Source organism: Penaeus japonicus, unplaced genomic scaffold, assembly GCF_977035675.1.
Source record: "Penaeus japonicus unplaced genomic scaffold, GWHDUDI00000001_assembly GWHDUDI00000021, whole genome shotgun sequence".
NCBI classification, from domain to species: Eukaryota; Metazoa; Arthropoda; class Malacostraca; order Decapoda; family Penaeidae; genus Penaeus; species Penaeus japonicus.
In genome coordinates, this window is record NW_028234423.1 from 8,528,189 (window position 1) to 8,545,688 (window position 17,500).

Consider the following 17,500-nt stretch of genomic DNA (forward strand, 5'->3'; position numbering starts at 1 on the left):
TTGTGGAGATGTGTCGTGTTGTTTAATTGTTTATTTCATTGTTTGTTTGTTTTTGTTTGTTGATTTTTAAATTGTGTTGTTTTTTTAAGATGGTTACTGCTAGGTGTTACTACTATGATTGACAATTTTGTCTTGGTTTATATAAAATGAATGACTTGTTATTGCTATGATTTTATGGTGATGATTTTTTATTATATAAATAAAACGAATGACAGGTGTTAATGTCATCTATAATCTTTTGTATTCCCACTGATATTTAATAAAAGACAAACTAACAAGACACTTAACACTACTTCTTAAAAAGGAATAACCTCACTTGACTTTATCCCAATCCCCTTTTCCTTTTCTCCTAATCCTCATTTCCAGTCTTTACCGCCTCGTCCTCCTCACCTAATCTTTATTTCTTCTTTCTTCTCTCTTATTCCTTGTTTCCTCTTCCTCTTTTCCCTAATCCTTATCTCCTCTTCCACTTTTATTCGTTGCTTACCTGCCTCTACTCTTCCACTTCTCCTCTTCCTCGTTCTCTTCTCTTCTCTTTCTTCTTCTCTTCTTGCCCTTCCTCTCCTCTTCATCGTCCTCCTTTCCTCCTCTTCCTTGTCCTATTCTCTTTCTCTTCTTTGTATTTCTCCTCCTTCTTTCCTGCTAATTCTCTCCTTACCTTTATATCGTCTTCCTATTCTCTTTATACTTGGTTCCTTTTATTCTCGTTCCTATTATTATCTTCTCTTCTTCATCGCCTTGTCGTTTTCCTAATCCACATCCTGATCTTCATCTCCTAATCCTTCTCCTCCTTCACTTCTTCTTCTAATCTTCCTCCTCCTCCTCTTCTAATCCTCCTACTCCTTCTCTTCCTCTCCTAATCCTCCTCCTCTTCTTCTTCCTCTTCTAATCCTCTCCCAATCCTCCTCCTCCTCCTTTTCTTCTTCCTCCTCCTCCACTTCTAATCCTCCTCCTGCTCTTCTAATCCTCCTCCTGCTCTTCTAATCCTCCTCCTCCTCTTTCTCTTCCTCTTCTCATCTTAAGCCTAATCCTTAACCTCATCTTCCTCCAATTATCATCTCTTTCTCCCCCTCTAATTATCCTTCTCTCCTCTTCTAATCCTCCGCCTCCTCTCTCTCTTTCTTACCCTAATCTCGTCTATTCCTTATCCTCCTTCTCTCCTAATCCTAATCCTCGCCTCCTCTCCTTCTCTTCTAATCGTCATCTTCCTTTCTTAATCCTTATCCTTCTCCTCTCCAATCTTTATCCTCCTCCTCCTCCTCCGCCTCTTCTAATCCTCATCCTAACCTCTCTTATTCCTTACCCCCATCTTTTCTTCCAATCGTCGTCCTCCCCTTGCAATCTTCCTTCTCTTCTAATCCCTTTCCTCTTCCTCTTTTAATCCATATCCTCCTCCCTTCCTAATCCTTGCCCTCCTCCCCCTCTTCTCTTAATCCTTATCCTGTTCATATCCTCTTCTAATCACCTTTTCCTCATTTATCAACCCTCTACAATTCCACTTTGTCGTCGCCATCGTCGTCGTCCTCCTCCTCCTCCTCCCTTTCTCAATCCTTATCCTCCTTCAGTCATAATGGTTATCCTCCTCCTCCTGTCTAATCCTCATACGCATCCTTAGCCCCTTAATATCCCTCCTGTTCCATACCTCCCTCTTCTCACCGCCCCCTTCTCACTGCCCCCTTCTCACCGCCCCCGCCCTCCTGCCCCCTTCTCATCGCTCCCGCCCCCTTCTCACCGCCCCCTTCTCACCGCCCCCGCCCTCCTGCCCCCTTCTCACCCCCCTTCTCACTGCCCCCTTCTCACCGCCCCCGCCCTCCTGCCCCCTTCTCATCGCTCCCGCCCCCTTCTCACCGCCCCCTTCTCACCGCCCCCGCCCTCCTGCCCCCTTCTCACTGCCCCCTTCTCACCGCCCCCTTCTCACTGCCCCCTTCTCACCGCCCCCTTCTCACTGCCCCCTTCTCACTGCCCCCTTCTCACTGCCCCCTTCTCACCGCCCCCGCCCTCCTGCCCCCTTCTCACTGCCCCCTTCTCACCGCCCCCGCCCTCCTGCCCACAGAAATGCGTGCCCGAGTTCGTGAACGCGGCCTTCAACCGGCGCGTGGGGGTGACGAACACGTGCGGCGAGCAGAGGCCCCAGGAGTACTGCCTGCAGACGGGCGGCTACGGCTCGAAGAAGGCGTGCGAGATCTGCAACGCCTACATCCCGGAGTTGGCTCACCCCGCCCAGTACCTGACGGATTTCAATAACAATGACAATCACACGTGGTGGCAGTCGGAGACCATGTTCGAGGGCATCCAGTTCCCCAATCAGGTTAACCTCACTCTTAACCTTGGTGAGTTTATTTGTCTTTTCTTTTTCTGTATTTTTTTGGTATTGTTTTCGGTTATTGGTTGTTGCTGTTTTTTTTTTTTTTTTTTTTTTGGGGGGGGGGAGGGGGCAGTCGGAGACCATGTTCGAAGGCATTCATTTGCCCCGTCAGGTTAACCTTTCATTCTTGGTATTGTTTTCGGTTTTGAGTTAAAGCTTCAAGTTGAGATTTTGGTGGTTGGTGGGAGGGGGGGGCAGTCGGAGAATATTTTTCGAAGGCGTTCATTCCTCTCAATCAGGTTGATCTCACTCTTAATCATGGTGACTTGTGACTTTTGGGGCTCTTTTAGTTTTGATTTTGGTTTTGCTTTTGGATTAAGGTCTTATTAGCGCGTGGGGAGTGTGTATGTTTGTTTATCGAGGGCGCCACGAGCCTAATTCACCAAGGACACGCTGATTCAAACATCAACCTCTGACTATTGGTAACAATGGGGAGGGGTACAGACGTGCGTGCTTGTGTGTGTGTGTGTGTGTGTGTGTGTGTGTGTGTGTGTGTGTGTGTGTGTGTGTGTGTGTGTGTGTGTGTGTGTGTGTGTGTGTGTGTGTGTGTTTGTTTGTGTGTGTGTGTGTGTGTGTGTGTTTGTTTGTGTGTGTGTGTGTGTGTGTACAGACGTGCGTGCTTGTGTGTGTGTGTGTGTGTGTGTGTGTGTGTGTGTGTGTGTGTGTGTGCGTGCGTGCGCATGCGTGATTTTTTGTGTATTAATCTCTTAATTCGAAACTATTACCGGATTGATAATAGGTCTTCGAACATAGTTTCGAAATATAAAGTGATTCACTACCATTATAAGTTCCTTATAATAACTTGACCAGGAAGCTGAGTAGAGCGATGAAGCTTTCAAGTTGTTAATTGAAAAAGTTGCACGTGTATAAACATTAGCCGCCAGTTGCATGCGGATAAATGCGTTCTTATTTGACGGCACATCTGGCTAGTGGTTGCTCTGTACTCCGAGTCCTCTGACCCAGTATTCGAGCGCGGTTGGTCTGACTCCGATTGGGGATTGGGGATTGGGGAAACTTCATGCATTTCACCTGGCTTTGTAAGGGGTTCATGCGTTTAACATACACCCACTAGTGTGTGAAAACAAACAAGCAAACACACAAACACACACACACACACACACACATATATTCAATATATATTGTATGTGTATGTAATGTATGCAATGTATGTATGTATGTATGTATGTGTATATATATATGTATATATATATATATATATATATATATATATATATATATATATATATATTTGTGTGTGTGTGTGGGTGGGTGAGTGGGTGTGGATGTGTGGGTGTGCGCGCGCGCGTATGCTTGTGCATGCATGTATGTATATATATTTCTATATTTATATATAGACATACATATTTACATATATACGTATATACGTGTGTATAGATACATATATATATATATATATATATATATATATATATATATATATATATAATATATATATATATATATATATATATATATACTGTATATATATATTATATATATATATATATATATATATATATGTAATATATATATATACAGTATATATATATATATATATATATATATATATATATATATATACAGTATATATATATCATATATATATATATATATATATATATATATATATATATATATATATACAGTATATAATATATATTATATATATATATATATATATATATATATATATATATATATATATATACATATACTGTATATATATATATATATATATATATATATATATATATATATATATATATATATATATATATATAGCTACAAATACATATACGTGCATTCAAACTGTGTGTGTGTGTGTGTATATATAGATATATAATGTTATAGCAAACCTTAATCGCGAAAACACTGAACAAGCCGGAGAGGGCAGGGCTGTGCAGCCGATGCCTGCGCCTGACGCAGCGTGTGTCCATCACGCTGAGAACCGGTCGGGCGATTTGCGTGGACTTTTTTTTTTGACTTTGACGAGTTTATTGAGACAAGTGATTACGTACATCTCAAAAGGATGAGGTAACATAGGTTATCCTCACCCCAATCTTAGTCCCTCTTTGGGCTCACATATATTTAACAAAACCTTACAGCTATGTCAACATGTTGAAATATATACAGAGCAAAAGACGGGTCAATCACAAGCATACACAATTAAATGTTTACATATCAGGAGAACGATATAACAGTATGGATTATCACCCTCAGCATGCAAGGTCCTCTCCTAAGGTCACATGATTACATACTTGAAATATGTGGCGCACATATATGTTAATAATATATATGTATGCTTCCGGAGGAAAGAATTTATCAGAAAGTCAAGAAGTCTGTTTGTATTTAACAGGATGATGTATCATAAATGATATTCATTCACATCTCAATATGCTAAGGAGGCGCGTTGGAGGCTCGGCGAGGGCGCGTAATCCGGTGTGATGAGGTTGTCCCATGACGGTTAACAGGCAAGCGCGTCTGGAACACGCTGGTTAATTGCGGTGATAAGGGCTGATTGACTATCAACTGGTCGTGGGATTGACTGCTTATCAGGAGAGACGTGATTACATGTGCAACAACTTCATGCCGATCACTTGATTAGACGGCGACGAGATGTAATTGGGACTTTGTTTGTCTTTAATGATGTCTTATAGTATGTAGTGTTTTTAAACGTGTGGGAGTTCGAATCGTTTAACAGTTAATAGGATCTTATTTGAAGAGGTTTGAGTTTGCGATTCTGATGCAAGGCGGGGCTAGAATTGCAGTTATTTGTTTATTTCGATAAGAGGCTGATAGAGATAGAGATGAACATAGAGATAGAAAGGGAGAAAGACAGAAATAGACGGAGAGGAAAAAACAGAAAAGGTTAAGGAAGAAGAAAATACAGAGAGAGAGAGAGAGAGGGAGGAGGAAGGGCAGAGGCAGAACTAGAAAATAGAAAATCGACAATATAAAAACGAAAAGATTAACCCAAAGGGCCACGTGTCTCGGCCAGGTAACAGTTAGCGCCGGCGATAAACTAACTTTCGGGTGTAAAGGATCTTCGACTTCATCCCGGGGAAGTCCTCTCGGCTCGCTAAATAGTTCAGGAATGGGACGAGCCTAACCTAAGCAGTTAATATCCACCGCTGCCATTTTCTTCCGCTTCGGTTCAGGGAAGTTTTGTAACTTGGGGGCAGAGTTTTTGGTTTTCTTTGCGTCACTTGGTTATGGTGGCTATATATATGGCTGTGTGGAGTGCTGTGTTTAGAGAATTTGAATGGTTTTGGAGCTGTGGCTTGCTCTTTCTCTCTCTCTCTCTCTCTCTCTCTCTCTCTCTCTCTCTCTCTCTCTCTCTCTCTCTCTCTCTCTCTCTCTCTCTCTCTCTCTCTCTCTCACTCTCTATTTTCCCTCCCTTCTCCCCATCTCCCCTAATTTTAGCCCCCCCCCCCTTTTCTCCTCCCCATTCTCCTCCTCTTCCTCCACTTCCTCTCCTCTCCTTTCCTCCTCCTCCTAGTCTCCTTCTCTTCCTCCTCCTCTTCCCCTTCCTCCTCATTCTCCTCCTCTCCTCCATCTCTCCAACCTCTTCCAACCGTTTCAATTTATCTCCCCCTTTTCTTCTTTCTCCTCCTCCTATTCCTCCACTTCCACCTCTTCCTTCTCTTCTCCTTCACCTCTTCCTTCTCTTGTAACCCCCTTTCTCGCCTCCTCTCCTCTTCTCCTCCTCCTCCTCTTTTCCTCCTCCTCCTCCTCTTTTCCTCCTCTTCTCCTCTCCTCACTCCTCCTCTTCTCCTCTCCTCACTCCTCCTCTTCTCTTCTCCCTCCCCTCTTACCCCCCCCCCTCCGCTTTTCCTCCGCCAGTGTCGTCGCTTGAAAGAATTCCACAGCAATGCGTCTCGCTTGCAAATTGCAGATGTGATTTAGTGGTTGCATGTGGCTGTCAGTCTGTCTGTCTGTCGAGATATCGTTACTTTGAGAATGCTTTGTGTCTGTCTCGCATCTCTGACGGACGTTTGGTGAGGCTAAGAAAAATTACGTTTTTTCTTCTTCTTCTTCTTCCTCTGATTATCCTTTTCTTCAGATAGATAGAAGACACGAAAATGATAGTAATTAGTTGTTGTTGTTTTTTTATTCTTATTATTCTTTCTTTTCTTTTCTTTTTGAGAGAATTGTTTTTCGTATTTGTTCTTTTGAATTTTGTTTGTGTGTATTTATTGTCATCGTTCGTTTGATAAATGTAAGATTAAATCTATATATGATTTAAGCTCAGTTTATTTACCTTCTGTTGTTATTGGCAGTTGACTAGTTCATATCTGTGCCAAGTGTCATTCAAAAAGGAACACTCACTAACGCATACACTTGCATTTCATTTAAATATCTCTTTTTATTGCATGTGTTGCTCTGTTCATTCGACAAATGGGGGGGGGGGGGGACAGACAGAGACAGATAGAGACAGAGACAGACAGAGAGAAAAAGAGACAGACAGATTGTGTGCGAGGGAGAGAGGGGAAGAAAGAAAGAAAGAAACTGAATGAGGATATTTTCGTGAAAAAGAGTTGCCCGAATTCCTGATTTGTTTTTTCTGCCTTGTTTCTCTCCGGCCCCTGTTCTTATTCGCCAATTACCTTCCCTCCTTCCTTCCTTCCCTCCCTCCCTCCTTCCTTCTTTTCTTCCTTCCCTCCCTCCCTCCTTCCTTTCTTTCCTCCTTCTTTCCCTTCTTCCTTCCCTTCTTCTTTCCCTCAAACCTTCCTTCCATTATTCCTTCACTTCTTTCTTCCCTTCTTCCTTCCCTCCTCCCTCCCCTACTTCCTTCCCTCCTCCCTACCCTACTTCCTTCCCTCCTTCCTTCCTTTCTTCCTTCCTTCTCTCCCTCCTTCCTTCCTTCCCTCCTTCCTTCCTTCTCTCCCTCCTTCCTTCCCTCCCTTCCTCCCTCCTTCCTTCCTTTCTTCCTTTCCTTCTTTCTTCCCTCCTTCCTTCTTCCCTCCTTCTTACCTCCCCTCCCTCCTTCTTTCCCTCCTTCCTTCCCTTATTCCTTCCCTCTTTCCTTCCCTTTTTCCTTCCCTCCCTCCCTTCCTTCCCTCCTTCCGTCCCTCCTTCCTTCCCTACTTTTTATTTTGTCTTCTTCCCCCTTTCCTCCTTCACTTCATTTTGGCTACCTGCTCATCCTCCTCCTTCTCCTACTCCTCCTTCCCTTCATCTTGGCTTCCTCCTCCTCTTCTTTCTCCTCCTCCTCCTTCTCCCCTTTCCCTTCATCTTGGCCCCCTCCTCCTCTTCTTTCTCCTCCTCCTCCTCCTCCTCCTTCTCCTCTTTCCCTTCATCTTGGCCCCCTCCTCCTCTTTCTCCTCCTGCTCCTCCTCCTCTTCCTACTCCTCCTATTCCTCCTTTTCATCCTTCCTTTCATCTTGGCCTCCTCCTCTTCTTCATTTCTTCTCTCTTTCTTTCCCCCCCCCCCCTCCTCCCGCTTTCCTCTCCCTCCTCTTTAATAGTGTTTGGCAATTTTCTCTCGTTCGCGAAATGAAACCGTCACTTCCGGCACCCGCTACCCCCCACCCCCACCCCCACCCCCCTCTGCGCCCTCCCTCCCTCCCTCCCTCCCTCCTGAGTGGTGATCGTATAGTGACTCACACAAAATGTATGTATGGTGAAGGATAATGACATCGCTGCACTTGCCAGCCATGGAGAGAGAAAGAGGAAGAGAAAGAAAGAGATTTCTCATTCCTCTGTTTAAGAAGATACCACATATATTCATTGTATACTGCATGTAAGCAAAGCGTAGACAAACATAAGATGATAAAACAGGTTAGAAACACACCAGTTGGATGGGAAACATGGATATATAGACAGACGATACGAATAGAGACGTAGATGGGTAGATAGGTGGATGAATATTCAGATTGATGGCTAGAAAGATTGATAAATTCACTGTGTATAGCTAGGTAAAGATAAGTATGGGTATGCGTGTGCTAGTGTATATGTGTATGTATTTGATTTGATTTTGAAAAAATACAATGTATACACGTGAATGTGTGTGTGTGTTTGTGTATGTGGAGAGAGAGAGAGAGAAAGAGAGAGAGAGAGAGAGAGAGAGAGAGAGAGAGAGAGAGAGAGAGAGAGAGAGAGAGAGAGACTAAGAGACTAACAGAGAGAGAAATATAGAAAGATCTCATGGTTACGGGTACGAGGGATGGATGTACAACGCCGCCCGCAAACACGTGTGGGCGTGGATCCTAATGCCGGGAATGAGGACTAAGCTGGGTCGTGGGCGGAAAGGGGGTGGCTGTGTCAAGCTTGGATGCTGGATGAGGGTGGGTGCGAGGGGGGTAGGGGAGGGTATGGGGATGTGGGAGGGGTTAAGGGATGGGGGTGGGTGGGTAGGGGATGTTATTATTATCATTAGTGATCGTAGCAGAGAGAGGGAGAGAGAGAGAGAGAGAAAGAGGATGAGAGAGAGGGAGGAAGAGGGAGAGAGAAAGAGGATGAGAGAGAGGGAGGGAGAGGGAGAGAGAAAGAGGGTGAGAGAGAGAGGGAGGGAGAGAGAGAGCGAAGGCCGAAGCTAACGTAGGATGAGAGATAGGAAGAAAGGAGAGGGAAAGGTGGAAATGAAGGGAAGGGAAGGGTAAGTAAGGAGAGGGAAGGGAAGGGATGTGGAGGGCGAAGGGAGGGAAGGGAAAAAAATAATGGAAGTAAGTGGAGGGAAGTAGCGAAGGCGAAGGAAGGGGAAGGTAGGAAGGAAGGAAAGAAAGACAAAAAAAGGGAAGGGAGGGAAGGGCAAAGGAAATAAGGGACAGAATACGGAGGAAGGAAAATAAAAAAAAAAAACAGGAATGATAAGGAAGAATAGAAAGGAACGAAGAGGAAAGGAAAAGAAGGAGAATGAAGGGAAGAAAGGCAAGAAATGAAAGGAAGGACAAGAAAGGAAAGAGGTGTGAGGAGAAGGAAGGGAGGTGAATAGATAGTGAGAATGAAAAGGAAAAGAAAAAAACGGAAGGAAGGGAAGGGGAAGAGAAGATGGAGATGATGGGAAATGAAGGAAGGAGAAGGGAAAATGTTGAAGGAGACGAAAGGGAAGGAAGGGAAAGAGGAAGCAAGAAAAGGGAGATGAAAAGATAAATTGAGAGTTGAATGGAAACGTTTTCTCTGATAACATCTTGGATCTAACTTCCGGTTTGATTTCCGGCTTCCTAGAGGATGCGATTGTTGACCTATGACCTTTCTAGGGGGGGTCATCTGCCCTTCTTAATTTCCCTCTACCCCCCTCCTCCTCTCCGAGTCTCCAGTACTCTCCACGATTCCCCTCGCCCTTGTATTTCTTCTACCATCCCTCCCTCTCCTTTCCCTATCACTTACCCTTCCTTCTCCCTTCCGACCTTCTCATCCCCCTTCCCGTCTCCCTCATTCCCAATCTCCGTCTCTACACCCACTCCCCGTTCCCCTCCCCTCCCCCCTCCCTCCATCCCTCTCCCTCTCCCTCCCCCTCCCCCTCTCCCAGTCATTCCCCCTCCACCTCCCCCTCATTCCCCTTTCCTCCTCCCCCTCATTCCCCTTCCCTCCTCTCCCTCCCCCTCCCTTCCTCCCCCTCATTCCCCTTCCCTCCTCTCCCTCCCCCTCCCTTCCTCCCCCTCCTCCCCCCTCCTCTCCCTCCCCCTCTTCCACCTCCCCCTCCTCTCCCTCCTCTCCCTCCTACCCTTCCTCCCCCTCCTCTCCCAACTCTCCCTCCTACCCTTCCTCTCCCTCCTCCCCCTCCTCCCCTCCCCCTCATTTCCCCTCCACCTCCTCCTCATTCCCCTTCCCTCCTCCCCCTCCCCTCCTCCTCCTCCTCATTCCCCTTTCCTCCTCCCCCTCCCCCTCCTCCCCCCTCATTCCCCTCCTCCTCCCCCTCATTCCCCCTCCCCCTCCTCCTCCCCTCCTCCCCCCTTATTCCCCTTTCCTCCCCCTCCTCCTCCCTTCCTCCCCTACCCCCCTCCTCCCCAACCCGACTGCGGGAGCGGGGAGAGAGGGAGCGTGGGAACCCGGGTCGAAGCCTCCCCGAAGACAGCCTGACCTTTGCAGAGGGACAAGAGGAGGGCATCGCTGGGCCGTCTTGCGCTCCAAAGGTTAATGTCTTTGGACCGCAGACGCTATGGGGGTGGGGATGGGGGTGGGTGGGGGTTGTGGAGTGGGGGGGGAGGGGTGTTGGGTACTTCTGTGGGCGTACTTCGTGGCGGAGACGAAGCCGTATATATCGAGTACACTATACGAATGTAACCGTATTTATCCACAATATTCTTAAACATGTATATATATATATATATCTATATATATATATATATATATATATATATATATATATATATATATATATATGTAAAATGGTTTATTATATGTTTGTTGAATATTACTCGGTGCAAGAGTCTGTGTCTGCAACTTCATTGCAATTGGTATAAATATAACTCAAAGGGGGAGGAAGAGGATGCAGGCAGGCGATGTCTCCATGACACATGCTAATGCTTTTTGGTAAAACTCTCTCTTTCTCTCTATCTCTCTATCTCTCTCTCTCTCTCTCTTTCTCTTTCTCTATCTCTCTCTCTCTCTCTCTTTCTCTTTCTCTTTCTCTCTCTCTCTCTCTCTCTCTCTCTCTCTCTCTCTCTCTCTCTCTCTCTCCTTCTCTCTCCTCTCTCTGACTGCGCTCTCTCTCTTCTCTCTCTCTCTCCTTCTTCTCTCTTTCTCTCCTCTCTTTCTTCTTCTCCTCCTCCTCCCCTCCTCCTTTCCCTCCTCCCTCTTCGCCTTCTCCTTCTCCCTCTCCTCCCTTCTTCTCCCTCCTCCTCCTCCTCCCCCTCCTCCTCCTCCTCCTTCTCCTTCTCCTCCTCCTTCCCCCTCCTCCTCTTCCCCCCCCCCATCTTGTGAACAATACTATGCACTTTTTCTTACTATCTTAAGCACACATATCATTTCACTGTAGAGGCACTGGGCAAGGGCATGGCTTGGCACTCGGGCATTGCACGCGCCCCTCAAAGCTGGCACTGTCAACACGTTCGGTGCTAGAAGGGCATGCGGCCATAAGCTCTCCCTTCATCCTCGTATTTTATTGTTTTTTATTTGTTTTGTTTTTGCTCGATTTGTTTGAATGAAGAGGTTGATGCGTGTATTTGTTTTGGGAGGGAGCTCATTCCGGAAGGGGGTGGGGGGGTGGGGGGGTAGCGGAGTGAGAGGAGGGTTTTGTGAGTTGCAAATTGATCGATGTTGAAATACGGGGTGAACCTGATGGAGATGGAGTTACTTCTGCGTTTGCGAATGTGTTTTTGTTTGTGCGTTTGTGTGTGTTTGTTTGTTTATATGTATGTGTGTGCGTCTTGTGTATATGTATATGTGTTTGTGCTTCCGTATGTACATGCGCGCAAATGTTCGTGCATGTACAAAAAAAAAAAAAAAAAAAAAAAAAAAAAAAAAAAAAAAAAAAAAAAAAAAAAAAAACGGAATGTGAACATCAGAAAAGAAAAGAAAATGGAATAAAAGAAAACGAGATTATGACAAGGTCTCGCTGACGTCATCAAAATTAATTCAGCGCGAGGGCGAATTATTTTATTACAGTGATAATGTTGGGAAGATACGGGGCAGGAGAAGGAGCATGCACGCAAGGCCACTGCAGAGAAGCGTGCAGACAGACAAGCACAGACAGACACACAGACAGAGATTTTGTGGAGTGACGTAATATCATGTCATACTTGCTAGTTGTCACTTCTAAAAATATAATAAGCATCATAGTTTTCTTCTTAGGGAAACGCAACATTCTTGGACACACCTACATGCGTCGGTACAATAATGTGTATATGTACACATGCATATATGCATCTGTGTACTTGTACATATCTTAATGGTATTATTAATGATCACTATCCTAATTGGTGTGTGTGTGTGTGTGAGTGTGTGTGTGTGTATGTGTGTGTGTGTGTGCGTGCGTGCGTGCGTGCGTGTGCTTGTGCATGCATCCATACTGACATGCTGTTATAAAGCATGTCAGTATGTATGTGTATATTAGCTCCAGTTTAAAACACATGGGTCAGGCATAAAAATATCATGACATACCAATATCTTATCTTACCAACATGACCTTAGCGAATGTCCTTATAGAGTATATATATATATATATGGTTTGTCTCATTCTTATGATGCAAAGTATATATAATGTATCTCATTCTTGTACATTTTTTTTACGTTTTACGGTTTTGTTACATCGTACTTTTCTTCTTTAAAGCATTTTTTGATGGTAAACTTTTCCTTTCCAGTCGTCGGTGTTTCCTCAGTACCTCATACATACATTTTCCGTTGTTGTGTTTACTTTCATTTACTCGCACCTTGTCGATGAGCATCGATAGCTTCCATGATGATGATAACAATAACAACAACGATGATAATAATACTGATAATAATGATATAAATGATAATGGTAATAATCTTTCCACTTGCAGGCAAGACCTTCGACATCACCTACGTCAGGCTGTTCTTCCACTCCCCAAGACCCGAGTCGTTTGCCATCTTCAAGCGAACCAACGACGACAAGGAATGGGTCCCTTACCAGTATTACAGGTAGGTGTCCCTTGACCTTGTTCTTTGTCTCTTCACCTCGTTTCTGGCTTTGCTGCTTGTTCTTTGTTTCAGTGCCTCGTTTTCTTTTGTTGTTGTTTTTTTTTTTTTGGCCTTGTTTCGTGTTCTTTGTCTCTTGACAATGTTTTTGATGAAAAAAATAAGAGCAGATTTACATGCTTATAAATATCTTCTCTTAATGAAAATAAGTTCCTATTAATTCTCATTGGAAAATACACCTCTTACTACATTTTGGGAGAGAAACCATGATGTCTACATGTGGCAATAAATACGATTGCTGTTATGTTTTTTTTTCTATTACTAATCTATTTCCATAGACTAATGGTGATAAAAAGATATTGGTAAGCATTCAACATTGAGTTCTTTCCCTCTTTTAAGTAGCTGAATTCAGTTGTTTACCACTGGCCCGTTCGTTTTCTTTTCTTGTTTTAAACATAGTTGAAAAGTAGAGTGCTTTCAGAGTAATCTTGTGGCCTTCTTATTAAAAAAAAAAAAAAAAAAAAAAAAACACACACCTTCTAATTCGATTTATGAACCAAAAAAATCAATGTAATTTCACAGATTAAAAATAAATACAGTAACAATGCTAAAAAATGTAATAATGATAAACTAGGTTACAAACGTGCAATCTACAGAAACCATGTTTTTCTTCAGAAGTAGGAGGAGATTTTACAATGGTAACTTCAGAGGATAATCCAAAAAGCGAAGATTTACCAAGTATGACGGAAACTTCTAAATCTGATATTAAAAAAAAAAAGTCATGTGTCTTACTCTATATAATTCCAACAAAAATAGTTTTCTTCAAATAAAAAAGTGTTTAAAACCGGTCAGATTTTTTTGGAGAATCCTTTAATTCAGTGAATACAGTCTCTAAATGTCAGTAAAGCAATTGGTTACAATATAATAAACATTTTCCAAAGAGAAATCTAAATCACAATTTAGGGGGGGGGGGGTAAGTTTCACAGTGGTCAATCCCCCCCTCTACATGGCTTAGCAGGACCTTAAATTGTCAAAAATGATTTTTTTTTTAAACCACCAATTTCATAATGAGGCGTTATAGTGTTTTGGTAAGACTTAACTGGAGGGAGTCTAAAGGTACTTGTGACACGCTACATGGAGGGAAACCAAACTCCTCCGTCTCCTTCTTCTCCCCATTTCCTCCTCGGCCTACATGCTTGTCTTGTACTCCACCTTACCTCCTTACCTCCCTACCTCCCTACCTCCCTACCTCCCTACCTCCCTACCTCCCTACCTCCCTACCTCCCTACCTCCCTACCTCCCTACCTCCCTACCTCCCTACCTCCCTACCTCCCTACCTCCCTACCTCCCTACCTCCCTACCTCCCTACCTCCCTACCTCCCTACCTCCCTACCTCCCTACCTCCTTACCTCCCTACCTCCCTACCTCCCTACCTTCCTACCTTCCTACCTCCCTACCTCCCTACCTCCTTACCTCCCTACCTCCCTACCTCCCTACCTCCCTACCTCCCTACCTCCCTACCTCCTTACCTCCCTACCTCCCTACCTCCCTACCTCCCTACCTCCCTACCTCCCTCCCTCCCTACCTCCCTACCTCCCTACCTCCCTACCTCCCTACCTCCCTACCTCCCTACCTCCCTACCTTCCTACCTCCCTACCTCCTTACCTCCCTACCTCCCTACCTCCCTACCTTCCTGCCATCCCACAAACCCATCTTAGCGGCCAACACACTCACCAACACCTTCCCCCTTTCTCCTCCTCCTACAGTGCCACCTGCCGCGACACCTACGGCATCCCTGACTCGAACTACGTGCGGCGTGAGGACGAGACCCGCGCCCTCTGCACGTCCGAGTTCTCTGACATCTCTCCTCTGACGGGCGGGAACGTCGCCTTTTCCACTCTCGAGGGAAGGCCCTCGGCGTATGACTTCGAGAAGAGCTCCGAGTTGCAGGTATGGGGTTGGTGGGGTGGGGATAGGGAAGAGGGCGGGGGGGGGGGGGGGGGGGGGGGTTTTTTTTTTTTTTTTTTTTTTTTTTTTTTTTTTTTTTTTTTTTTTTTTTGTGTGTGTGTGTGTGTGTGTGTGTGTGTGTGTGTGTGTGTGTGTGTGTGTGTGTGTGTGTGTTGTGTATGTCACTATTTTATTTGTTTTGCTACTTATTGTGATTAATTAATCTAGTTGTCAACACCATGACTGATCAAACTGCGATTAATAAAGTTTCGTTTTGCCAATATTTTGAGTTTTTAGTTGTTGTTGTTGATATCCATAATAGATTCTATGATTAGAAGTATTAGTCATATTTTTTATATGATTGCTAATTGGATTTTTAAATCGACGATTTTACTTTCTTGTTATTATAGATAATTTTACTCTAGAATTTGAAGTGTAATAGAATAAAGAGACATTTTCTCTTTTCTAATCTCCAATGCCACTGCTTTCTATTGCTATGAAAATCATGACGCAGTTGGAAGTGCCGTAAGCGCCTCATTCACCTCTTTTGTTTTCCAGGAATGGGTCTCAGCCAAAGCCATTCGAATCGTCTTGGATCGTCTCAACACCTTCAGAGATGAGGTTTTCGGTGACCCTCGAGTACTCAAGTCGTACTTCTACGCCATTACTGACTTCGCTGTCGGTGGCAGGTAAGTTTGTTTGTTAGTTTGTTGATACGAGCATCTAAAAGCAGGTGCGGTCGAATATGTGCCAGATTGGTGTTTGTTACTCGTTTGTGTAAAAATCGACACTTGAGGTGTGCATTTTATGTACGAGATGTCTTATAAAATTGTCACTAATCCTAAGATCATTATAATATATTTTGCAAATAGTAGTTCAAATTAATAAGAATAGCAACATAAAGTTGTCAACATTTCTAAACGTATATATGATCTATGTTTGTTTACCCTAAAAAAAATTAAGTTTTCTTTATCTCTGCATCGTAGAAAACGTATATGTGCAGGGTAACTATACAAAATTAGAATAATCATAACTGAGACACTTTCCGTAAGTCCTCTAAGTAAATGAAGCGAAATATAGCGCCTATATTCGATGGTTGTTATCAATTTTCAACCAAGATATCATAAGATCTTCCCACCTCGATTTTGTATTATACTGACATGCACGTGTGCGACAAGTTGTGGACAAGGAAGTCTTTCGTGCCCTCAATGGCTATCAATTGAACTGACCATTGATTATAAGGGTTGTCAATATACTTTTAATAGTGGTGAATAGGAATTGTCAAAATTCGGCCAAATGATTTCGCCACTGAAGCAAATTATTTTCCCGACCAGGCATAGTTTTTCACGGCCGAAAAATCGGCCATCTGGCAACCCCTGAAATGATAACCCAGCTTCGCCCGACAGCTGGCTATTTTTCTTCTTTTTCTGTAGGGTGGATGGCACCATGGCCATTCATCAGCCAATGACAGCGATTCTCCAAGGAAGTAATGCCAGATGTACGATCATTTTCGTTGAAAAGTGATATCTGCCTTTAACATATATCTTCCCATGACTTCTTACTAATGGAAGTTTGGTATGAAAATATTAGTATGTTATCATTTATTAATGATTAAGCTGTGAACCATAATCATTTTTAAATCATGGTCATAAATCATTATGGAACAAATGATTATTGCTCAGGGATTCTTGGCTGTCTGTCCAAATAATTTGATATCATTATTATCATTATTATTACCACTAATAATCATCATTATTATAATCACCATCATTATTATCAAATAAGCATTGTTGATTCCATTGTACTTTGTTCTATTCCATTGTTTCTTTACCCTTTATCCGTCCACCGTATCCCTTAGAAAATCCTTACAACATATGTCTGTATGAATAAAAAATAAGAATAAAAATCGTACAACAATGAACGTCTGTTGTCTACTACATAAGATATTCTTTTGTGCATCTATGATTACATTACCTATAGTAAAAAAGGAAGCATTTGTTTCCCGCGCTTTTTCGTCAAGGATCAGAGATTATTATAGACGATTTATTATTATGTCGGACTCAGTATGAATTTTGTATGTATGATATGAATTGGGTGACTAAGATGAAATGAAATTTATTTTTATTATACTATGATATAATGGTTGCAAGAGCGAATGTCAATACGCGATGCTCAAACTATGACCCCCGTGCAAGAAGTCTGAATCTCCCTGAACGATAATCGGTTGTTTCATAATATTTTCTGTCCATAACAAAACACAAGAACACGTTCAGTATATCTTTGCAAATTATACTAGTTCAATAAGATATGTAAAATATTTGTCTTTGAAAACTTTCATTAGTATGTCATAAGAAACAGATTAGGTGGATTCAAGGAAAATCATCCAAGGAAAAGACTGTACTCGGAGAAGTGCTCTCATTGGCTGAGACAGTGTGCATGTGGCCAGTCTATCAGTGCAAAAACGTCGTCAACATCGGTGGGATATTTGAATCCAACCCTCAGTCTGAAAATGGCCCTGTTGTGCAGTGGTTGCACTTTGGCCAACTGGTCAGCTCACATTCGTTATTTTGAAGAGGACGCTGCAGCCGCGAAGTGTTTCCGCGACCATGGCGTCTTGCCTTCAGACCCAAGTGTCCGAGGAGCGGC

The 17,500-nt window shown here is 43.4% G+C and overlaps 1 protein-coding gene across 2 annotated transcripts in view; it reads left to right on the plus strand.

Moving 5' to 3' along the window:
• Positions 1–17,500, plus strand: part of LanB2 (laminin subunit gamma-1) — an 88,092-nt gene that overhangs the window by 26,586 nt on the left and 44,006 nt on the right. For both annotated transcript variants that reach the window (XM_043034021.2, XM_043034012.2), the window contains exons 2-5: positions 2,054–2,330; positions 12,793–12,910; positions 14,674–14,857; positions 15,413–15,543. In XM_043034021.2, the coding sequence (XP_042889955.1) occupies positions 2,054–2,330; positions 12,793–12,910; positions 14,674–14,857; positions 15,413–15,543 (710 nt within the window). The remainder of the gene's footprint in view (positions 1–2,053; positions 2,331–12,792; positions 12,911–14,673; positions 14,858–15,412; positions 15,544–17,500) is intronic.